Source organism: Phasianus colchicus, chromosome 1 (assembly GCF_987193195.1).
Source record: "Phasianus colchicus chromosome 1, bPhaCol1.hap1.1, whole genome shotgun sequence".
Lineage (NCBI taxonomy): Eukaryota > Metazoa > Chordata > Aves > Galliformes > Phasianidae > Phasianus > Phasianus colchicus.
Window position 1 is genome coordinate 156,311,929 of NC_143436.1, and position 25,855 is coordinate 156,337,783.

At 40.1% G+C, this 25,855-nt stretch overlaps 1 protein-coding gene across 1 annotated transcript in view; it reads left to right on the forward strand.

Moving 5' to 3' along the window:
* Positions 1 to 25,855, forward strand: part of TBC1D4 (TBC1 domain family member 4) — a 103,354-nt gene that overhangs the window by 34,623 nt on the left and 42,876 nt on the right. The window contains exon 2 of the mRNA XM_031607519.2: positions 23,846 to 24,448. Coding sequence (XP_031463379.2) covers positions 23,846 to 24,448 — 603 coding nt within the window. The remainder of the gene's footprint in view (positions 1 to 23,845; positions 24,449 to 25,855) is intronic.

Below are 25,855 nucleotides of genomic sequence, written 5' to 3' on the forward strand. Positions count from 1 at the left end.
GCATTTAATTAATGAGAAAAATCTGAAAAGTCTGAATTTCAGAGCCAGAACTATTTTGCTAATAGTATCAGGAAATGTTTTCACAATAGGGCTGTCAAATTGCCTGCTGATTTCAAATATCATGATTTTTTTTAAAAAAGTAATATTTTTCTGCCAGAATATGTGAAATTTCACACTGCAGTTTAATATTAGTAATGAAATCACTTCTCTGCCAGACTGAAAAATAAATCTCAAACAGTGGAGTCACCAACTATCCCTGAGTACAGCTGTGAGATATGTTTACTGTGAGTGCTGATGTTCTCTTGTTCAGTGTTGGTTCCCTAATGCTTGTTTTTCATAGCCTGCAGGTAGAAATGTGTGCATCGCTAATCCTGATGTTACAGCAAATTCAAAACATTAAGGAGATTTTCAGACTTTTCAAAATAAATTGCTCTGTAATAATTTTGGTACTTGTTTTCTTCTGTGGTGTCTTGGCATTATGATTTGCCTGGTTTGTGATAGCATGCATGGAAGTGAGGCGCAGTTGCTCGGCTGCAGGAGTTATAAGGTCAAATATTGAATTCACACTGGGACTTAGAGAGTCTGTTATGCAAATACTAATGTAAGGTATACTTGGTTATGAACTACAGACGTATTAGGAAAATTACGTGGTAATGGAAATTGAAAAGTTCAATAAAAAGTGCATTTATTATCATTTACAAAATACTAGTCTTTGGCTCCTTTTCTTTATCAACACTTATAAATGAGTTTTCCCATTGCTTATTTCTGCACTTGATCTCACTGGACAGCAGAAGTGGTTCATGCCACTCGAGTTGTTAAGAGTCCACATAATATTTGCACAGACACTTATTGATATGTGCTTCAGCTATGCCCAATTGGACACGTCACAATCATAGTCTCCAAAGTTTTGCAGAGTGGGGATTTTAACCTAATCTGTGTCTGTTCCCTTGATTGCACCAATGAACAAACTTCACTCTTCCATCAATTTCCGCTTAAAGAAATACAAACAGAAGTATAAATCTACTTAAGGTTTAAGTGTTTCTGCAGCAAAATTTATGATAAAGTATTGTGTGCTAGAAAAATGCTGGAGACGATGAGGAGAAAAGAAGGATGATTATTGCAGGAAGAGCTGAAATAGACTATTTAAAAAACCCCACTCGGTCTCAGCATCAGTGTGTTTAAAGAGTAATCTTTGCGTTCTTCTATGTCAGTTAATATATTTACCAAGAATCAGTCATATTCCCTCCTTTTTTATAATTTATATAAACTCATTGTATCTTTCAATTGACTTGTAAGGATTGCATCTCTAGTGAGGCAGGAGATAGGGTTGTATTGTTTGTTTGTTTTAGTATTTCAATTTCAAACAGTTCTGTATCTGTTCCTTTGTGGTGTTCAGAGTGCCTTAAGCAACATACATATGGTGCCAAACTTCCACATGTTCCAGTGCTTTTTTTAAACTTTAGAACCAAGAGGAACTGCATGTAGTCACAAATAAATGCTTGAAATGTTGAACTTTGCTCTTGTAATGCTTAAAGTGAAGAGTTTCAGTCTCTGATTATGCTGCTTAATTTACAAAAAATGATGAACCCTTGGTTGCCTTAGCTGTAACACGTTCTTCACTTGTGCTTCATCACATGGTCTATAGTGGCTTTTGAGAAGCTGCTTGTATTTAGTAGTTTACTCCTCAGGTACTTGCATTTATTGTTAATGCAGCAAGCAGTTAGGTATGTATATATCACTTATGTAGGGCACTACTAGTTTATTCTTGCCTTCCCCCTCTCCCACCTCTCTGTTGAGAACAACAGAGCTCCCATCCTGCACCCTCCTTGCTGCAGCATCCTCATCCCACTGCTCCTGTATGGTGCTTCCTATCCATCTCATGTGTCCATGTTTGCAAGTGTGGAGCTTGCAAAATGCTTCCAGCACTGTGTAAAAGAGGCCCTCAAACTGCTGTTCACAGAGGTAAGCTGCAGCTGAGTATCTGTGTAGTAGCTGTTTTTAAAAAGTAAAGCTTTGAAGTGCTTCAAATAACACAGTGGTATGTGTACCTTTTGATAAAAAGGATGTTTGATACAAATAGGAGAAAATACTGAAATATTAAGATAAGCAGATTTTGCCCTTATGAACAATGATTCCCAGGGGAGAGCTGACAGTGATCGAAGTTTACCAAAGCAAAACTGTACTTTCTCCCAGTTCATAATGGCTGAATAAACAAACATCCTTGATTAAAAAGAAAGTGGGCAAAAGCACATTAGTGGCTGTTGGTGTTACTGCCCAGTTCTGAAGGAGACGAGTATATTGCTAAGCCCACGTCAGCTCTGTGCCCTGTGATGAACATCAGTTCAAGTATGCCTGGGTTTTCATCTTAACTGTTTTTACTTAGGCTGAGGTTTTCTTCCTCTTCTGGAAAAATGAGGGTTGGATTTTGATCGAGGGGAGTGGTCCATAATGGAGCAGAACTTAGTTCATCTCATGCCAAATACCAACACTTGATATCAGTGATCTTTGACTCAAATATTGCTCTTGGGTACATTTATCATTTCAACTGTTCTATAACGTGGCAAGAAAAACAGTTGTGAATAATTGTTAGCAGAGAAAATCTGCGAACACTGGGAGCTGAAACAGTTCTTGGAGCTGTGTAACAAAACCCCAAAATGTTGGCAGTGTTTTGGACCTGGCAAGGAATTTTTTTGTTGGTAAACATTAGCAGTGGTTTCAGAATGGTGCATGTTCTTTTCACTCTGTGTGTGGTACTGTATTAAATGCACATGGAAAATGTAGTCTTTAAAAGAGGTGTTTTCACCTCTCTCCACTCCAAACAGAGTAACTGGGGAATGCATAACTGATAAATTCTGACGCTGCGAATTTGAATTCCACCTTTGACTGACTGGCAGTGACACCTTGGGTGATCAATTTCTACTCCACATTACATGAAGCTTTTCTAATATGGAGGAGACATGCCAGGTGGCAGCCCTGTTGTTGAACTTGCATAAGGTGGATGCCTAGGATTCTCACACCTAACAAATTAGTTCAACACCACCTTTGAGTGCATCTCCTCTTAAACCTAAGCTCTCGTCCATTAGACAGCACTACCTATTTGGAAAGCCTTGAGACCAACCCTGAGATGGTACAGGTCAGAGCACAAGACATATTCCAACTCTTTTTCAAACCTGTCTGCTTTGCAACAAAGGTACAGGGAAAAGTGCTCAGGTGCTGACTGCTCTATAGTTACTGAGAAATATCTTCTGGGCTTTGCTTAGATAGACTAACATGGCTGATCATCAGCTGCAAAAATGTCAGCTGCTGAAAAACTGTGCATTGAAGAGGTGCAGTCTGATTTCTGTTTGATCATTAAGACACTTAAGTATTTTAAGCCTCTCTTCCATTTAAGCTTCTTTGGTAATATAGTTTGATTCAAAGAGGCAGGATTAGATATGAAGTTCTTTATTAGGAATTTTTGTATAATGTAACTTCATATCCAATATACACAGAAACTTTCTTGTGATCTTGTAAGTGACCTCAACTTAGTCATTTATTCTGTAAGTTATTTCCCTTCCATTAAATTGGCTGCATGCTTCCTTTCAGATGCTTAGATTCATCTGTGGGATATACTGAAGGATATCAAAAGGATCCACTGAATGGTGACACGGTACTCTGACTTCATTGTTCCAAGTACTGAGATTTAGGCAAGTTGTTAACCTTAGTGTTATCAATAAGTATAGGTGCCGCACCTGCAAGAATAAACTTGTCTTCTCTCAATCTATCTGAAAACCTTTCTGTTTTGGGTGCATTCAACTAGTTCAGGTTTTGTAATTGGAGACACTGTGTTCACTACCTTTATCAGTACATCACTTGGTGCAGAAGACATTCAAATTTATGCTGACGGTTTTGCAGAATCTACAAGACCAAATCACTGATGTAGCAGTAATATTTTATAACACTGTGAGATAGTTATTTCCTTGACTTGTTACCATTTTCAAGAACAAAGAACTGGTAGATAGTTCTGTGCCAGATAGTGTCATAACTGCTGCTGTACCAATAGCAGCAATGCTATTCTAGCAGAGCTATTGGATGGGAACAAATCATGGCATCTTTTGGAATAGTTAATGGTATAATAGTTGGCTTCTGACATCACAGTAAATGGATTTTCTGTTTTAGGTGGTACGGTTGACTGGGTGTATTCTTAGTCTGTTTTGTTAGTGGTTTGTCTAATGTAAAACACTAGGGTCTCGCTGAAAGTCTGTCTAAAATAAAAGACAAAATAAGAAGTTGTGAAATAATGGAAGTAGGTTCTATATATGTCACACATGTAGCAGGGGTGCTAAATGGAAAAAAATGTACTCTGCAGTGCAATAATGGCTTCTTTGCAGGCATAATTTCATTGTAACTATTAACCAGATTGAATTAACTCTTTCTCTTGATTCTTAGAGTGGTAGATGTAGGCTAAAGGAAAGGAGTTTCTTGTACAACTGACATTTGTGTAGGGGTAGTAGAACTTGAAGCTGCGTCTGATTCCAGCTGTCATGCTTTCTCCTCCCCCACATCTTTTTCCTGCAGTTCCATTTTATTCATCAGATAATTAGTACACATGAATAAATTATAATAATAATATTCCTCACCATCTTTTATTTACCACCCACTAAATTATTAACCCAGTATCATTATTACTGGGTATTACTTATAATAAATAGCCATGTCTAAAGCATAAGATGTCATGTTTTGTTTGACAATCTCAGAACTATTGCATTTGTGAATTGCTTTAGGTCACTTTATCAAAAATACGAGACTCAGACTAAGTTTTAAAATGTTATGTGACTATCTTGGATTTAAAGATCCCTGGCTAGCCAAATGTGGTGGTGCTACCACTGGCCTAAGGAGGAGTAGGACAGGAAGGCTTGCACTTGAGAAACCAACTGATGACTGTTGGTCACTGTGTTGGTTTTCATGTGAAACTTATTGCCCACGTTCTCATTGGATAATAAGAGAAGTCTGCATTGTTGCAAAACAAATCTTCTGCCATTTTGTGAGTTATGGACTTCCTCGTTTTGATCCACTTCTGTTTTAAAGAGATAAAGTTGTATTGTAATCTGTGGATGCTCCGTTCCTGGATGTGTTCAAGGCCAGGTTGGATGGAACCCTGGGCAGCCTGGCCTTGTGTCAGATCTGGAGGTTGGTGGCCCTGCCTGTGGCAGGGGAGTTGGAGCTTGGTGATCCTTGAGGTCCCTTCCAACCCAAGCCATTCTATGATTCTTGGGCTTTATTTAAGGGGAGAGGGGAATCGGATCGAAGTAGAGAGGCTTTTGAACTTAGACTTTAATAAACTAAGCAGTACTTACATTCTATTTTTGTTTCACATTATGGCAACAATTTTTTTTTTTTGTTTAAGTGATAAAGTAGTGGAAGGGCAGCATTTGAGCAAACAGGTTTGTTTGCTCTTTCTCTCCACTGTTAGCAAATACAATGAAGAAGAATTCCTCTCTAGCTTCCTAGTCAAACAAGTGCAGCAGCAGAACAGAGAAACCTCTTTATTCCAAAAAACAAGCTGTGTCCACTGTCAGGGATTAGGTAAGGTGATTCACTTAAATAAACAACTTAAAAAATCATCCATCACCCACCCAAAAACTTCTAGACTATGTAGCTGGGCTATTTTTGCTTAAAAAATTTGATGCAGAAAGTTGTAGCACAAGTTGTAGTAATTCTTGTACCTTTTTTTTTTTTTCTTTTTCTATTGCATGGGGTTTGCAGTTACTGTATGAAAATCTTACTGCTGTACATTGATGTGCATCAGACCTAGAGCACTGCATGGAAGGCATATAAAATGCTGATCTAGTGGCTGAATTTGAGAGGTCTCTTTCATTGAGACCTGCTTACTAGGAACCATTTTAGAAAGCAGCTGATCTGGACTCTTCTAGACATGGATGTGAAAGGAGACAACTTAGAGCCTGCATCTTCACTAAGCAGAAACACTGATGGTACAGGAGGTTGGTGGTTTACTGACAGAATGAGCAAGGTTTCCATTTTTTTCATCTGCTTGAACACCTCTGAAAAGTGAGTTATTTTTCCTCCAAGCAGATAGACTCTAATGAATTCAATTTTGTAACCTTCACCTTTTATAGGCAAACTTGCTAAGCAGATCTGCTAAATAAAACAACCTATGCTTGTGAGTACAATGAACACAGTAGTAAACAAGTTCACTTTTTGCCCTTCATAGTATGATGAGGAATACTTTCTCAGTTTCCTCTTTGAAGATTAAACACACTTGCACAGGGTCCTCAATGAACTCTGAGAAAGCAACAGAACAATAGGAACGAGGCCGGGCATTGCAGCTGCTCAGCCCACCTCTGTTCCTTTGCCAAGTGCTCTGAAGCCCACTGTGCGTGCTGCAAGGTTTATTTACTGCACCTTTGCATGTGGGTGGGTGTTTCTTGCTCTCTTCCTTGCTGACCTCAAAATAGAATCCTGCTGTCCAGTTCTTGGCTGTCTGTGTGGGAAACTGGTAGCCAGTAACACACAGCTGACTGGCCGCTGCGTAAAAACATGAAGGTTGAAATGTAAAAGGCTCCTTTCTGTTAGAGTAATGCACTGGTGGTGCACTGAGGCATGAGAACAGCCACTGCTCCAAAGCAGCAGATGTGGAGGCAGCAGTTAGTGGTTGCTACATGATCATTTTCTGCATTAAAGTTAGAAGTCTTCCCTATTAGTGCATCTATCAGTTGATCATTGTAGCAAAGGTATGCAATAGGACCTGTGCTGTCCTTTCAGTTCAGGGACTGCTACTGCGTTGGAACAGTGTGATTAAATCTAACAGCCTATTTTAACACTAGAAGAAGATAAGAAGTCTGTTTTAGAATATATGGATAGTAATGCCAGTGTAAAGCATCTCTATTTTTTAACCATCTGCAGTGGGCCAACCTTGTCCAGCATCCAGACATGCACCCAGTCGCTCACTCCTCCCCTCCAAGTGGGAAGGAGGAGAAAATGAGATGGAGAAATGCATAGGTTGATCTAAAGAGACATCACTTACCAATTATCATTACAGCAAAACATACTGGACTGAGAGAAAATTATATTTTTGCCAATTGAAATCAGTTTGGATGTTGAGACACAGAGGCAAAAAGTAAAACACCTCCCCTCTTCCCTTCTTTCCAACTTCACTTCTTCATTCCTGCCATTCTCCAACACTACAGGGCAATGAGGAATCCAGGTCCTGGTCAGTCTATAACAGTTCCTCTCTTCTGCTCCTTCCTCCACATGCTTTGCCCATGCTTTGGTATGTGTCCTTTTCACGGGCTATGGGGGAATCCTTGCTCCAGCATCTGGAGCACCTCCTCCCCTCCTTTCTCTGCCGCCTTGGTGTTTGCAGGATTGTTTCCTGCACTTCTTACAGAACTGCTTGTGTGGTGCTTTGCCCTTTACTCACCATTTCCCTGAGGCACTACCATGTTGGTTGCTGTGCTCAGCCATGCCCTGCGTTTTTACTCAGGAAATGGAAAGATCAAATTACACCAAGCATTGGATGCCTCATTCCTTTCAGGGCTGTCTCTGCTGTCATCACATCTGTTTGGCCTCCTTTGACTATCAGTACACTACCTGCAGTGTCTGTAATGGGGCTCAGTACATGTGCTCCTGGCCTGTGGAAATGTAAGAGTGCCTCAGTGCAGGGTGTTTTATCATAGAAAGGCAGTGTATGTTATGCTAGATAATGGAGAGCAGTGTTCAGATAAGCGGTGAAATAATATAAATACAGCTTTGTTCTTAAAGTGATTAAGGGATGTCTTCTATTAAGGCAGCTCATTCTCCTACTCAGTCTTTTAGATATTTTAAATGGCCAATGGACTTCAGAGCTCTGAAATTCCATTTTTTGCCAGCTTTTGAACAGCAGCTGCTAGAAAGAATCTCCTAGCCATAGGTTTTTTACCCATATTCAGAGAAAACTTGCTCACAAAGCCTGTGAAGGTGCTGGGTAGCTCTGGTGTGGGAAAACTTTTGATACTTGTAAATGAGCATTTGGAATTCTTTTACCTTTTATAGGCATGAGCTTCTAAGTAGACCCTGGGAAAAAAAAAAAAACACACACACAAAATTAAAAAAAAAACACCACTGTGATGTTGCAATCTTATTTATTTACAGCTGTAAGGCTGCAGAGAGACCTGATAGCAGCCCTTCAATATCTAAAGGGAAGCTGTAAGAAAGAAGGGGACAAACTCTGTATTAGGTCTTTTTGTGTCTTTTGTGATGGAACAAGCTGAAACAATTTCCATTTAAAATGGGAGATTTAGGCTTGATATAAGTTTTTTTAGAGTGATGGAGTACTGAAACAAGTTGCCCAGAGAGGTGGTTTATGTCCTGTCCCTGGAGACATCCAAGGTCAGGCTGGATGGGGCTCTGATTAACCTGATGGAGCTGTGGGCGTCCTTGTTCTTTGTAGGGGAGTTGGACTAGATGACCTCTAAGGGTCCCTTCCAACTCAAATGATTCTGTGATTCTAGGAAGGACAAATATGGCAATGGACATTAATGGTGTGATACCCTGAGAAAATACTGGGGAGATCTTTAGCATCACAGCTTTCAGGTGTGTCTCTTCCTTGTTGGCTGCATGTTTAGCAACAACTGTTAAGGAAGCTTTTCAGCTGGCAAAGGTTCTACCTTTCCTCTTGTCACTACTCATACAATTCTTTATGCCAATTTTAGGCTTTCCCCTTGTGCTCCCTGCAATCAAGGTGAAACATACAGTTTCGCTTTTTGTTCGTTAACATTTTGATAAATGCCTGGAGCATGTGTGTGTGCTTTTAGCAGCTGGAGTTGCTTTGTTCTTTCATCTCTTCCCCTAACTAATTTCAGCCCATAAAATATCAGAATTTGCTCTGAAGGTCATGTCAGTGGCCTGTGGGGGGAAAATCCTGATTTTTGAGAGGAAGGTGTTCATTCCTTAGGTTTTATCAAGGTGTGGCAATTTGTGAAGCATATGTATCATGAGCAGTTCCTAACTGCTTGAGAGTCTACAGCTGATAATTGGTGTAGCTATATGTTAACAATACAAGACTCCTGGAAAAAAAAATTGCCTGCAAGATGACTATTTCTGGTAAAATAATTTTTACAGTCAGCTTATATTACAGCAGCATTACCTTACTTTATTCTTCATTTCCTGCCTATATTGATAGGTCCAGAAAAAAAACCAAAATGTTATGGCTATTGTTCTTTACTTATATCTGAACTGTAAAGTCATCAAATATTTATCATTGGAAATAAGTCTTGTAACTCTTACATTTTGTATTGCACTTTCATGTGTTACACTTGGATGTTGTTATATGACATATTTGTTATGATCTAATGTGTCTCTTAGAAGTCTGCCTTGAAATTAACTTCCTTCTTACCTGGTTATCCACCTGAGCCAGACTGATTTCCAGTAGTGATGAGCACTCAGTCTTGATGCTTTAGGGAACTATTTGGAAGACTGTTGTTCTGCACTCCTACCTAAAACTTCAGACCGGTCAACCTAACCAGTTATAGCAGAATTTGTTCTTTGTTCCTGTAATTAGCTGAGCTTGCAGGTAACACTTCTTTGTAAACTCTTCTTTTAGCATGTTCTTAACATGAACTGATTTCTAATGGGTGCTTGAAGTACTTTCCTCTTGTGAAGTTAGTACAAAAAAGGGCACAAGTTTGAATTTGCTGTTGGGTAGTATTTTTTTACAATACATGAGAAAATGCTGTTGAGCCTCACGATTTCTTTGCGGCAACTCTGTGTTCTTCTGGATTCCCTATCCACGGTCAGCCTCAGGCATCATTTCAATTAGACTAACAATTATTATGAGGCTGCTACTAATGGAAAGTGATACTGTCTCAATTATTATATGCTGGTGATTGATTTGAATAGCTCTTCATATGTAATGCATCTTTGAAGCAGTCACATAGGCTGAGCAAAGATTGAGATAAGCAGAAGGATCCTGGCATAGAATAGGTCCTTTCGTACCTTTTCACTACTTGGGAAAAGTAAGCATGTGTAAAAACAGAGATTATAGATCAAACAGAGAAATGAAATCTCAGCTCTGCACTGTGTGTAGTAGAGGTCAGTTGTCTCGTGTCGTAGAGGCAGTAGAAGCTCACTTACCATCGCCTCATACACTCTTCAAAAGAGCTGTAGTAGTTTTACTGTGATATAAAATTAAATATCCAAGACTGAGCTAGTCGTGCCCTGTGTTCCCATGAAGGGAAACATGTAAAAATCATTTTACAAGAATTGAACTGTCTGAGTAGGGCAGCCTCAGCCAGGCCACTGTCAACTCTGACTGCTCTTGTGTACCACTTAAAAATGTTTTACTTACCAAGCACTTTATTTGGAAGAACAGACGTTTGCTTAAGTTTTTATATTGCTTTTACTTACAGTTTGTCATTGCATTAATATACATCATAATCCTTTTATAGTGGCCTCATCACACACACAAAAAATAATCCATTTTTTATGTCAGCTTGATTCCTGTTTATCTAAAGATATGAAGATGTTAATATATTGAGCTTTACTCACTTCTTTTCATGTAACAGCTACAAATCCATACAAACTAAATTCCATCTTAGTCTTTGAATTTAATTGACTTTCTCAAATGAATTGGACATTTTTCACATCTTGCTGGCTAGCTGGCTTCATGTGGATTTCTAAACATTTGCAGTTTTAATAATGCTCTCTTGGTAAGCTGTGAATCTTTTACTCTAACTTCGTTGTAAAACTCAGTTTTGAGCTATGCTACATATGATTGAAAAATGCCCCAACAGAATAAATCTAACTAGTGTGCATATTTCCGTCATCTTTAGAATTAACTTCAAAGTGGAGATGGTTATTGTGTCTCTTTAGTTAATCAATGTCTACTGTATGGAAAAGTATGAAATTGTTTTGGAAGGTCTTACAGGTGACACAGCATGCGAAAGAAGGTATGCATGTCAATCCCCCCACACAAGAGACTGAAGCTTGGAGAGTAAGATGTATTTTGTCTTCCTAGAGATGATGAGCAGATATATAATGAAACGTGCTTACCCTCATTGAGACAAGTGACATGTGTCCTTGCTGGATTTGCAAAACAAGTTTCAGCCTTGACTTCAGGGAGAACAGGACATCCAGACATGACCAAGAATAAATTCCATTGTAGATAATTCCCAGATAGGGGAAATTCCCTTGGGGGAGAGAGGGTAGATGAGGAGAAGGGGGAGGAATGTAGTTTACTCCTTCAGAGAGCTTATTTTTCTATTCCCATCAGTAGCCTCATGTTTACTGTTAACTTTCCTCAGCAAATTGAGTTGCAGTTGCAGAAAGTATTTCATAATCTGAACTGTCTTTAGTTAAAAAAAAAAAAAAAAGTAATAAGTTTCAGCTGCTGAATGGTGTAACTGGATAAAATGAGTCCTAAAATCAGTCCTAAGAGGAAACTGTTTAAGAAAGAATAACTCTTGCTCCTACTTCTTAAACTTGAAGTTATTTAAAGCCCACTCTTGCTTTGCTTACAGCTGAGCATGAGAAGTAATATCCAAGCTGAAATGACTTAAGAAACTCCTGTGGTGTTTTGAAGCAAATGGGATTTGCATTATCCTTTAAAATAACTTGCTGTCATAAGAATTCTGTTAGGTCAGTGGTGAAAGCACTCTTCCCTTCTCATTCGTCCCTGTGTGAGTCCTAAAGTGAGTGTTTAGATTAGAGGTTAGAAACAGCCATATCCCAGAAATTGCTGTGTTATGTTTAAATACATTTTCACCAAACCCTACACTGAGTCTCTGCTGCCCTTCTCCTGTACGTCAAGGAGTATACCTTCATGCATAGGTACCCAAGTAAAATTTGCTTAGGAAGATGGAGATGCTGGCAGAAGTAGTGAAGCTGTGAGGGCTTCCGATTCCAGAAAGCCTTGGAGTATTTAGGATGAGATAAAGCCTTTCTTGTTGTGAACACTGTTAGCAGTATTAGCTCTGTAAGTTCACAGAATATAGAATAGCTTGCATAGTTGGAAGGGACTTCAAAACCCACTGCCGTGGGGAGGGATGCCACCCACCAGCTCAGGTTGTCCAGGGTCCCATCCAACCTAGCCTTGAACACCTCCAGGGATGGGACATTCAGAGTTTCTTTGGGCAGCTGCGCCAGGGCCCCACCACCCTCTGAGTCAAAATTTTCCTCCTAACATCTAAGATAAATTTTCACTGTTCTAATTTAACACTGTTTAGTTCCAGCCGACTTCCTCATCTGACCTGCATAGACAGGAGCCAGCCCCAGCAGCTGGTTCCCTCAATCCTTCACTTAGCAGGAGCTGCTGGGTGGACTACCTTACAGTTTATGCTGTTGGGCAATTGCTAGCTTAGAAATAACTCCCATGCCTACTGAAGTGGGAAAACAAAGATTAGTTGGGAGCACTGAGACAAGGAGTATCTATCAGCAGCAATTAGTGATGCATTGCAAGCGTCCTTTTACCTGAGGTAAAGATAATGTTTGCTTAAAAACAAAGCCTCCTGCCCCACTAAATGTTTTCAGCTCCCTTCCGTCTTGGTTCTCTGTATTGATTGCATATTGTGTTCTCTGCCTTATATGGTAGCTGCTTGCCTTCATGCCCTTTGCCTACGGTTTTACAGAGCTTAGTGTAACAACCAAACCAAAACAACTGTCTCATAAGCTTTTTGGGAATATATACAAATGGTCTCCTGGGTCTTTTTCCCTTTAGATTGCTCATTTTGTATATCAGTGTTGGTGCAGTAATCTTGCTTTACTGTTTTTCTTCTTCTTTGACTGGTGTCAGAGCTTTCTGGGAAATAATTTTCATTTCTATTACCCCTGAGTCCTATGAGCTGTGCTTTTTTAAATTTAGTTTTTATTTTTATTTTTATTTTTTTTACTATTGATGGCAACTCTGTAGCTATTTTGGAATTCCTCTGCATAAAAAATTAAAATAGTGCTTCCAGCTATTAAATCTGAGATACTCTCATACATTCAGCTGTCTGGATTTAATTTTGAATGTCTTATCTAACTGTTCTTTTCACAGCTAATATAAGCTTCTGATGAAATCATAGTATTATAACAGCTAGAGATTGACAAGATTAGACTTGTGACTCCCAGCGAGAGCAGGGCTGGGTGTTTTGTGGCGTGCTAGCTATGCCTTTCAGCATGGTGTTAGTGCTTTTTCTATCCCCATCAGTCAGGCAAAGCAATGATTCAAGAATTGGATTCAAGGAGTGGTGCTGGAGGAAATCAGGTTAAGTGAATGCTTCCTGCTCCACCAGGCACCTGGAGCTCTAAGCAGCTGAGAATTCAGCATCTGGGTCAGTAGGGCTTTCTGAGGCTCTTTTATTCCTTGTATTTATTGTAGGGTCATTTGCTGGTCATTATCTGGGAAACTGATTGTACTGCTGTTTGCTTAGGTGTTTTATAATCTTCTAAGATAAAGCAGTTCCTCTTGTAAGGTGTGAGATTTCCATGGCAGGTGGAACTTGCACAAGTAGATGCTTCTAAGCTGCTAGAAAACTAACGAACATTACTTGACAGAAGTAGAGAAGCTGCTGAAAAGCTGTTACAGTCCATGTTTTTTCTCCCATGTGCACACTGGCTGATAAATACTGGCTTATCTTTCACAGTTTCCTAGTGAATGCTCTTTCTAGCAAAGAAGTCCTCAGAAGAAGTTTCAAGAAAACCTTTAAAAAAGTTTGTAGTCTTATTGTACTCTCATTACTGCAGTTAGGACTTTCTGGGAAAACATCAGGTGGGAAAAGACACAATTCTTTGTTTTTGATAGTTGGGTTAGATGATCTCTGGAGTCTTTTCCAACCTTAATGATTCCATGTTTTTGTGTCATTAAGGAATTTCCAGCATTGTTAAGGAGCTTTGTTGCAGTTATTGCAGTACCTGGCCATGCCCTGGGCTAGAGCCAGTTCTCTTAGACAGAATGGAGTCTCATTTTCCCCATCTCCTAGAGTTCACAATGAATTAATAAACACATAGCGTCATCGTCTTCATTGATAGAATAGCTGCTGCCCTTCTAACAAATGAGTTGTAAATGTCATGTTGCATTGAAGTCAGGTGCAGGTGGTTTTCAATGAAAAGTGGGCTCATAGTCATTCTAGGAGTTGTGGTTGAGGAGCACTGAAACCTTGATCTCTCAACTAGGGAAATGCCACTTTAAGGGGGTGTGCTAATTTCTAAGTTTTTAAAGTTAAAATTTTGAGAATTTTTGTCTAAATTTAGTGAAGTAAAAAAAAAATTCTGCTTAAACATCATATATGGAGCACTTACTTGACTTAGTACTTATACCTTAAAGCTAGAAGGAAATTCCTTTTCTTCTGATCTGCATTTGAGACTTGCCATAAGTGGGCAAAATGCTTCAATGAGCCGTCCAACTATAGCACTTTTTTTCTTTTTTTTTAAAGGAAATAAATCAAAGAATCACAGAGTTGGAAGGGACCTCAAGGGTCATGAATCTCCAACCCCCATGCCACAGGCAGGGCCACCAACCTCCCCATTTAATACTAGACCAGGCTGCCCAGGGCCCCATCCAATCTGGCCTTGAACACCTCTGGGGATGGGGTATTCACAACCTCTCTGGGCAGCCTGTTCCAGCAGCTCACCACTCTCTCTGTAAAGAACTTCTCCCTGACATCTAACCTAAATCTTCCTCAACTTAAATCCTCCCTCAACTTAAAATCATTTCCCTTTGTCCTGCTGTTATCTACCCTTTCAAAGAGTTGATTCTCCTCCTGTTTGTAGGCTCCCTTTAGGTACTGAAGGGCTGCAATGAAGTCACCCCACAGCCTTCTTTTCTCCAGGCTGAACAAGCCCAGCTCCCTCAGCCTGTCCTCACAGGGGAGGTGCTCCAGCCTCCTGATGATATTTGTGGCCCTCCTCTGGACCCTCTCCAGCAGCTCTCTTTCTTATGGGGTTTCCAGACCTGTGCACAGTACTCCAGATGGGGCCTCACAAGAGCAGAGTACAGGGGGACAATCACCTCCCTGTCCCTGCTGGCCACCCCTCTTCTGATGGAGCCCAGGATGCCATTTGGCTTCTGAGCTGCAAGAGCACACTGCTGGCTCATGTTAAGCTTTTCATCCATCAGGACCCCCAGGTCCTTCTCTGCAGGGCCACTCTCTAGGACTGCTCCTTCCAGTCTGTATGGATGCCTAGGATTCCTCTGGCCCAAGTGCAAAACCTTGCACTTTGTTGTGCTGAAACTATTAGGTTCACTCATTGAATGTTGAGGTCCCTCTGAATGGCATCCCTTCCTTCCACTGTGTCCACTGCACCAGTCAGCTTGGTGTCATGAACAAACTCGCTGAGGGTGCACTCAGTTCTGTCATTGATGTCAGTAGGGAATGTGTTAATTGCTTGGGAAGTCCACATGACCGTCTTATACAGTAAGCTCCTTTAAAAATAGGGCATGTGTTTAAAAAATTTCAGAGATCCAAAGAGTGTCATTGTCTTTAGTAAATCTTTCTAAAAAATGAAGTGCCGAGTGAAGTTCAGAACAGTGTTTTGAACTTCATATTTCTTTTCTGAATTTGTGCTTTCATACTTGAGGAAAGCATGGGGTAAAACAGTGGGAAAGTTCAAGATGAATGGATGTTGCAAGCAAGCGCTAAGAGGCATTCAAGGCCAGGCTGGATGTGACTCTGGACAGCCTGGTCTAGTGGTTGGTGATCCTGCCACGTAGCAGAGGGGTTGGAACTAGATGATCATTGTGGTCTTTTTCAACCCAGGCCATTCTGTGGTTCTATGACTACATCCTGCACTTGGAAACAAACCTGGGAATACTTGCATATGCTCACAATATGTAACTGGTAGATTAATTGAGGCTTACTATTCTATGTGTTCTAAGGAAGAACATACAAATCTTCAGACAGTTGTGTTTATCTGTACTGACACTTCTGTGGATTGCAAAGTATTCAAGCAGTGTGTATGTGAGTTCTGAAAGTGGAAAAGCAGAATTTTGATTGGCCTAAACTTAGGAATAAAATACCATATGTACCTTCCTCATGGAAAGCAGTGTTCCTGTTGCACTGCCATCCATTCAGTTCTTTGATATAGCCTGGTGGAGTGCTAGCATGCAAGCATAAAAAAAGGCATCTGTTGTCTGCGCAGGCATCCGAACAATCTTGTACCTCTTACACATTCTTTCCTGTTAAGTAACTTGATCCACCTTCTATCATTATACTGCTTATTTAAATTTGGGTACTTGGCACAGAGCATCTTGTGTGTGTGTGTGGTGCATAGAATGCGTTAGGTGATCCATGAGTTTCCAGCAGCACATTAAGTAACATGGCAGGTTCTCCAAGTGAAAGTTGTGCAGTTTTTGTAGGCTTTTCTATCTGGTGACTGCATTGAGACCAAACAGTGCAAAAAATCCTTGGGTTGATCTCAAGTAAGATTTATTTTGATGAATTATTATTTTTTTTCTATTTAATTTTTATCTTGCCTATCAAAAAATCTCTCTCCTTTTAGGCTGGTATAATGATATTCAGGTCTGCCTTCAGCAGGAATGTGTAGTGTCCTAAAGATGTAGCATGAGTTTGAATAGCATAATAAAACAAGTGCATTGCTTCATAGTAATCCTTTAGAATGACCTGGGTTGAAAAGGACCATGATGATCATCTAGTTTCAACCCCCCTGCTATGTGCAGGGTTGCCAGCCACTAGACCAGGCTGCCCAGAGCCACATCCAGCCTGGCCTTGAATGCCTCCAGGGATGGGGGTCTACAACCTCCTTGGGCAACCTGTTCCAGTACGTAGTAGCAAACCTAACTGGGTTCTGAATGGAGACCTAGAAAACAGAATAGGCCAGGCAAATAGGTGAACTGTGTCTCCTGTAAGCACAACTTTACTGAGTGCAATCCTGAAAGGGTTTTTGGCTTACTCTGTGTTTTGCTGTGCTTTGGCATGAACAGCAGAAGTGTAGAAGCACCAGCTGCTAGGATGAGTGTCAGCTAGAAGCTTCAGAAGCTGCTTCTGCTGGGTCCTTCTTTGCCAGAGCCCATGTTCTGTCCTCCTTGCTACTGGCTTTGTTTTACGTTGCAGAAGAACGATCCAGATTTGATGGAAGAAGTCTTATTACTGGCTGCTGAGAACCTGACTTGGTGTTCTATAAGCTGTATTTTTATTTTTATTTTTTTAAGTACATACACTAAATGCAGATGGGTTACAGAAATGCTGAGCAGTTCTGTTATTCTTTTCCTTTGCAATAGCATTTCTCTTGACTGCAAAACCTTATTTCAGTAAAACTGAAGATGTTGGTATTCCTTCAGCACTAGTCAACTAAAGGACACAAATTCTTCTGTTCCAGTTTCTAAGTATCTGACATAAACAAAGCCCACAAATCGACTGTGTGACTGCCTACACTGAGTCACTCCGAAGTTGGTCTTTTTATCTCTTTATGAGAAAGATGCATTTTTAATAGCGAGCACTTGAGGAGCATTGTCCTCAGTGTGTGATGCAGCGGACTGCAGCAGAGGTGGGAGTGCAGAAGGGCTGTGTGATCAGCGCGGTATTGCCTGGATGGGTCTAAAAGCATTTGTATCGGAGAAGATCGCAGTTACAGCAGTTTGTTTCCTGTCTTTCTGGGTTGAGAAAAGTTACTGATATATAGGCTTCAGCTGGCATTCGGATGTGTTTTGATGTGAGATTAAGAACCTTTCTTCAGTGTGGAATGCCTGATATGCAGCAGGATATGATACGTGGCTTATTTGTCTCTGCCTGTGCTTTGCTGCAGCGGCTGGCTTTTCCTCTCCCATCTTGTGGCTGTGCAGCTCAACCCTATCTGAAATGGGAGTCATGTCTGTCTGATTCCTGTACAAAAGTTGCTCATTTTTGTGGTTTTTAGTCAATGGATGTTGAACTTTCAATAATGAACAAAACATTGAGTATGGAATTCTGGGACAGCATCTTGCTTCTCTTTGTTCCTCTCTGGTTTCTGTTTGTTTTCAAATATGCACAGATCACCAGTGGGACTGCAGCTATTCAAATACAGGCAGCTCCCAGTCCCAGGCCAGGAAGCGCTTGGCCTCTGAAGCGTAACGTCTGCTGCGCTGCCAGGCTGCGAGCTGAGCGGTAGATGTGCTCAGTGCTGCCAGATGACCACCGGCTCCTCCCGAGGGGGGATCTTCCCAACTCACTAATAGCAGGAATCTGCTGCCGAGTGTTTGTGCTCTCTGCACCAAGGTTCGGTGACAGCTTTGCCTGAACATGCCTCTGCTTCTGAGCTGGAGCCCATGCCGTAAGGCAATTACTACTTCTGGGCATTTGCTTCTTTCTTTTCAAAGTGTGCTGGTAAGATCTGATGCTAATGGGAACCGGGTGGTAGAATGAGAAAGGCAGAGTGGCTCTGTGTGTAATCTCCTTACTAGAACTGCTGTCATTAGGCAGCCAGAGTTATTAGGCGTATTTGTCAGATTAGTCCTTCATATTGATGGCTTTAAGCCTTGTGCTAAGAAGAGAGGCTCTGCTTTGTTCCTGAATTCCAGCCTGAAATTAGCAGAGATCAGAAACAACTAGAAAAGTTGTGGCATAATGAAATCCTCTGTAGCTCTGTACGTGAAACTATCCAGCAAGTGCATTTTGCTTTTCTTTGCGAAATTCATAGCGTTAAAGTGTTGTTCTTGCTTAAAATGGAAAGTGTTAATTACTGCTGTCTGAATGACAGCAACAAGGGGAGCTCCACCTTTGTTTGGTGAAGGCTGCTGTAAATTCAAAGAATGTTTATTTTTTTTAGCACTCTGACTTCTGTCACTGCTATTCAAGAAAGCATGCGGTATCTCCATGGAGATACTCTGCCTGGAATTGTGACAACAAAAAGCATGGCAGAGAACCACAGCATGCATGATTTAGTAGACTTGATATACTTTCTATTTTACAACTTCTAGCTATAAGTGGTAAGCACCTAATAGTTAAGTTTCATGTTCTTTCTAAAACAAGGTTGATAAAATTGGACGTTATTATAGCAAAAATCTCATTGTGTGACATGAGAATTTCTAAGAAAGTTTCAGTTTGATGTTAAATATTTTCATGTGGTCCTCCTTTGCTGACTTTGTTTTTAATTAAGGCAGATGAAAGAAACTTGCATTAGAGCAGTCAGTTTAAATGATGTCCCCCCATCATGAAAGTACATTTCTGTATTGAACACAGTTATGCTTCCTGATGTATAGTAAAATGATTCTTGCTCTTACTGTATTTGTATGTACTTCGTACAGTTTATACATGAGGAAGGTGTTTGTTCTCCTTAAGTGACCCTCTTGCAGGTGTGGTGAGATTTAACCTGGCAGCAGCTCATCTTCATGCAGCTGTATGCTTACTTCCCTCCAATTGGGATGGGGGAGAGAATTAAAATAAAAGATAGAACTCATGGGTTGATTATGAAGACAGTTTTTGGACAGAAAAGGGAGGGAAAATAATAGTAATAATGACAATAAAATAGTAATGATAAAAGAGTATGCAAAGCAAATGATGCTCAGTGCAGTTGCTCATCACCTGCCAACCAATGCCCAGCCATTCCCTGAGCAGCAGCAACCCCCTGAGCCAGCTCCCTCAGTTTTATTGTTCAGCACAGTACCATATGGTATAAGATATTCCTTTGGCCAGTTGGGTCTGCTGTCCTGGTTCTTTCTCTCCATCTCCTTTTGAGGATCTGAAAAGTGCTTGACTTAGTGCACCACTTAGCAACAATCAAAAATGCTGGGACATTATCAACATCTTAATTCTCATCTTAAAACAAATAAACAGCACTGTTATCAGATGCTAGGAAGAAAGTAAAGTATCTCAGCTGAAACTAGAACATGTAGTCACAAAGGACAGGGTTGCATGGAGACTCTGAACTGCAGAGCTGAAATCAGCAGATCTAGATTATATGATTATATTAATATACCTTTTTTTTTTTTTTTTCCCTCCAAGATTAAGTGCTGCAGCATTAATCTAAACTAGCTGGACAAATAGGTTACGCACCACAGTAGTTCATGTTTGTATGACTAAAACTGTGGGTTACCAGGTGCAAATGGAATAGCTTGGAGGTCCATGTGGCTAAAGTTGTTGCTTTTTTTTAGTTTCAGCTTACCAAAGCCCTACAGTCCACTGGAAAGACTGTAATGCCTATTTCTTATGTTCAGAGCTGAATCTTATTGTAGATGGTGCAAAACTGGACTAATGACATCCATTCTGATTTGAGCACAGCTGATGTTTCTTATTGGATCAACACATTGAATCAGATCTAACTAGGTATAGAGTGATTCATACAATGCTGGGCTACTCAAATATGCATGATAACTGATTTAATTTAGATTCCCAAGTGGCTTTTTCCTTAATTAGACTTACCAGATACATCATGTTTCCTTAGAGTGAAATATTGCCTTGTTAAAGTCGTTATAAAGCTATTCTTACTTACCTCTCACCTTTAGGCATTTTATTTTTGTGAAACCAAGTTTTGGAGGCAGTTCTCTTCACACTGAGGATTTCTGGTATGGGCCCTGAAGAAAGGCCTCTGCTCTTTTGAGTTCTCTTGGCTCTTACACATTGCTGAACAATTGCTCTCAACTGTTAGCTCTGGATAACACCTCAATAATTCCACTAAGATTTGGAAGGAGTAGCTATGAACACTATTTTGAGAGTGTTAAAGTTGAAGTAGCACTTCTGTCTCTGGTAAATGTGTATATCTCTCAGCATCCTGGAAGGGAGCAAAGCTCATCTGAAGTCCACACATTCTTTTTGTGTGGCTGTCCTCAATTATTTCGTCCTCCACCTTGTGTTGGTAGTGGGAAACGACACAACCCATGTGTAAGACCTTGACTTTGTTGAGCCTCAAGAGATTCCCCTGGGCACACTGCTCGAGCCTTTGTAGGTCTCTCTGAATGGCATCCTGTCCTTTGGGAATGTTGACTGCACCACACAGCTTGGTGTCATCTGCAAACTTGGTGAGGGTCGATCCCACTGTTGATGTCACCAATGAGCATCGATCTCAGCAGCGATCCCTTAAGGATACTGCTTGTCACTGATCTCCATCCAGACATTGAGTCATTGACCACCACTCTTTGAGTATGATCTCACAACCAGTTCCTCATCCACTGAACAGACCACCTATCAAATTCATGTCTTTCCAATTTGGAGAGAAAGATGTTAAGGAGGACTGTGTCAAAGGCCTTTCTGAAGTCCAGGTAAATGACGTTACAGAATCAGAATGGTTTGAGTCAGAAGGCACCTTTAAAGGCCATCGGATCCAACCCCTCTGCAATGAACAGGGACATTCAGAGCTCCCATCACTGGCTCTTGCCTTGTCCACTGATGCAGTTACATCGACATAGAATACATAGAACGCTAGGTTGGTCAGGCAGGACTTGCCCTTAGTGAAGCCATACTGGATGTCCCGTATCACCTCCCTCTCCGCTGTACACGTTAGCATAGGTTCCAGGAGGATCCGTTCTATGCTTCCCTGACTCCGAGGAGGGGCTGACAGGATGGTAGTTCCCTGAGTCATCGTTTTTTACCCTTTGTAAAAATGTGTGTTACAGTAATAATGTGACAGTGCACTACTCCTCAGAAATCTAGGGAAAGTTAATGAGTGATAAATATAGGCATGTCCTATATTACACTTTTGTTTTCTCCTGGTTTGAGAACAACTGTCCCAGAAAAGTGCCATTGAACTATCAGCTCATACTTTTTCACCTGAGAAGCCCTCTGTGACTTCCTTTGGGACGTAGTCATCTTCTGTTTTTCTGCTTAGCAGTATTGGGTGATGAGACCTGAGAGAATTAATTCTCCTTGCAGGATTCCAGCACTCTCTCCATTGGATTTGTTAGGGCTGAAAGTATGCCTCTGCAAATACACTGCCTATCTTCCTCTACCAGTCTCCTTGCTTGAAGTAACTTTCTTTGAAGTTTCATGATAAAAATTCTGAATATGCTAGGTAAATTATTTGTTTCAATACTCTAACCATTTATTTCCTTTCAGTGTAGGTGAATGAAAAAAATTGCTTAACTTTTTTTGCTCTACTTTAACTGACTGTCAGTGGCATATGTCCAGGAAGATGTGAAGTGTCTATATGGGTTTAAATAATAAGCATCCCATTTCTCCCCTTTAGCTGCTTAATTTCGTGAGACTACCGTAGGAAAGTACTAGAAGTTTGAAACACTTTAGTAAGTTATGTTTTCCTAGCATAGTTATTCTTAATGCTACTAAAGTGATTTCTAAAAATATTTAAGCAGATTCATCCCATTAATTCACTATTTTTAATCTCCATCCTGCTTACTCTTTTGTCTAATTTGCCCTGCAATTTCAGTATTAACTACTAATAAACTAATATTCAAATCCAAAAAAAAATTACACAACCTTGAGGGTGTAATTGTGATGGTGTCTAGGGCTTCTTGCAAAAAGAAAAAAAGTCAGTGAGAAAACCTGTCTCTTGGAAGATGAATTAGCATGGATACTTTGAGAGATGTCTGCCTCCAGCTGAACTGACACAGACTGGGGGGTAGTGCACAATGGGCAGTGGTAAAGCAGCCTGCCAGTGAGAATGAATAAAGATTAAATACAGCCTACTGTCTGCACTGTATCAAGACTAACTTTTGGCCTCATTGAAAACCAAGATGATGATGATGATGATGATGATGTCTGTAATGACAAAAGCCAAAGGTCAGTAGATCATAGAGTAATTGGATTAGTTTTGCAACAAATGAAGTGGAAGGAGACTTGCATTTGAATGCTCAATGGAGGAGGGGTGTGTAACAGGAGATGGTGGTTGAGACCAAGTAATTTTCCACCATGAGTTGCAAAAGTGTTGGCATACAAGATCACTGCCTAATTAGCATGTTTCAGATTGTATCATGACTGGAATAAAGCAACACTGTAGGAAGCAAAGTTTATTTTCTAAGTTGTGGTTTCAAATTATGTTTTCTCTTATTTTTCTTTATTTCTTTTGAAAAAAAAAAAAATCAAATGTTATACAAGTGGTAAGAAGCTATATGAAATACAACATTCACTGCTGATTGATTGCATTGGATAGGTAACCACAGAGAATTGATCTCTCTTGCAAGGAAAGTATTATAGATAGCCTCCCTGCATCTCATTGTAACTCAAATCCTTCCAAATGTATGTGCCACGATGCTATTTGTTATCCTACTGGGAAGGATGAAAGTTGGTGACAAAGAGGCTGGGTTTATCCAGAGGTGGATAGTGTTGAAAGAAGTAAAATCACTTTGATCAACTGTTGGTAGACTTGCATAAGTCTTGGTTTTTTTTTTCAGTAAAGGAAAAAAACAAAAAACCAAAAAAAAACGGGGGGGAAGATCTTGTACATTAAGTATGCTGATACTGAAGGCAGACATTTGCTAAGGTGACTGGGGTAATGGAGGTAGAACTTAAAAGACTGGGTGATACAGGGAAGAGAACTTCTGCTACAGTGATATGCAGTTTGGCCTTATAGGGATATAATAGGAACCCGTAGGCAAAAACAGTGGAGGAGAAGAGAAATGTTGGTATTCTGTGATGACTGAGACAGCAGGAAAATGAAACATTAATGCTCTGCCATAGGCTGCAGAACAGAGAAGGCAGTATCAGTTAAAGGAAAAAAAGAGAAGATGCAGACATTTGTCAGTAGACTTTCAGCTCAGTGCTTTGGTAGTTTAAAACCTTATATTCTGAAACAGGTTCCTGTGAAAAATATTAGAAATTATTTGCTTTGGTTCCGCTTCAGAAACAGTCTGTACAGAATTTTGAATTTTGAATTTGCTTTTATTCTGACAGCCAAGAAGTAGTGGCACTCTATTGAAAAACTTGTGGGAATATGTACAGTAACAATTGTTTTTTCTTTCTCTGTGCTCTCATCTGTGCCTGCTAAAGAGACCTCTTATACTGTCCTTTAGGTTCCTGATGTCATCAGCAGCATAAGACAAGTCTCCAAAGCAGCATTGAAAGAAGATGCCAAACCAAGTAAGGATAGTGAAGATGCTTTCTATAACTCTCAAAAATTTGAGGTCTTGTACTGTGGAAAGGTTACAGTGGCTCACAAGAAAGCTCCCTCATCATTAATTGATGATTGCATTGAGAAATTCAGCCTTCATGAGCGTCAGCGCCTGAAACTACTCAGTGAACAGCGGAATAATGAGTCAAGTTTGGACCTAGCTCTGTGTGAAGGAAATGCACCAGCTTCTCCATTGGATAGTCCATTTGAGGAGCTGGAAAGTCCAAATACCACCACAGGGCATGCTGTGATGTTTACAATTGGCAGTCAGAACAATTTGACCAGCCTGGCCAGCACCCGTAGCTCCTTTCCAGAGCGAATTTTGGAGGACTCTGGTTTTGATGAGCAGCAGGAATTTCGTTCCCGGTGCAGCAGTGTCACTGCAGTTATGCAAAGAAGGGTTCATGATGCAAACCTGAAAACACAGCCACGTAGAAGACATGCAAGTGCACCCAGTCATGTTCAACCCTCTGATTCTGAGAAGAACAGGACAATGTTGTTTCAGGTGTGTCCTAGGAGTTTGTCACTTGTCCAGTGTGAAGCTGAGACAAGTCTCGTAAGATAAGTAGTGTGTATTCGATGTGGTTTCATGATTTCTCAAATATTTATTCAAAAGTAATTGGAATAAAAGCAGCTGGCTTTTAAGGTAGTCAGCACAATTCACAAGCCCAGATAGATTCTTAAAGAAAATGAAACTACTCATGCTCAACAAAAGCTGAGTTTCTATGGACAGATTTGAGTATTTCATATGTAATTCTGGTTGAGATTTGATGCTCATGCTGATGAGACTTGATGCTGATGTTGGTGAGATTTGGGGCTCAGCTGAACAAAGAAGTATTTTATTCAAAAAAATAATCCGTGACAATTTAGTTATGAATATATCCTTTGTTGTTGTTGTTATTCAATTAAAAAGAAGCTCCTAAGTTTGCAGCCATATGCTTGAGCCAGCTCCTTTATGATAAATTGTGCTGATGTTAAACTTGTCTTTCCCAGATAAGTAGCATCTCTGCTTATACTGAGGCCTTCTTGTTTGCAGCTTCACAGTCCTTTCTTCTCTTGCCTGAAGTGCATTTGGCATCTTCTGTGCTTGTATTGAGAAAACAAAAGGACACTTAAGGGAGGTGACCCATAAAATGAAAGTAAATAAATTTTGAACCTTAAAATAACAGGGAGCTAAATGCTTGAGTTTTTGTCTTTCCATTTGCGTTTAAGACCATTCTTGCATTTATTCTCTCAGGGAAGTGCTAACTGAAGTGAGAATGCATTGCCCTTTGGGCCATGAATATCACTAGTATTGAAAAGGATTTAGTTGCAAAATTCCCCAAGCTCTATGGAGAAAGTTGTGTATGCTTGAGAAGCAGTTTGGGAAAACTGAAAGATAACTTGCTGCAGAGCCTCTACTTTTTCATTCATAATTGGTATAAAAACTAAAAGAATCACTTTAAGATTAGCATAGTTTCTCAGTTGATCTGTGGAACTGTTGTGGTGCTGGTGGTTTTGAGGTTTTAGCTTTTGATTTTTGGTTTTTAATATACTTTTTAAATCAAACCATCCACAGATTGTGTAGTTCTGCTGTTCTCCTTACTGGATCTTATCATTTAGCCACATTGTATCAAAGACCTTAATAATCTGCCAAATATGTGATCTTTTGCCCAAAATAACTCAAAATGAAAAAGTCCACCCCCCACAGCTGTCTCCTTTCTAAATCTTTTTTTTTCTATTGAATGGAGTGTATTGTTCTTGCTGAAATACTATTACTCAATATAGGCTTAATTATGGCACCCTTACTCCTACTGAGTGAGCCAGTATGCTGAAGGTACTATGTGCAAAACGGAAAGAGGTAGATTTAGACATTTTTGTTGCCATTAGCACTGTGCCTCCAAGGCAGTCATAAACTAGACTTTCTTGTTCT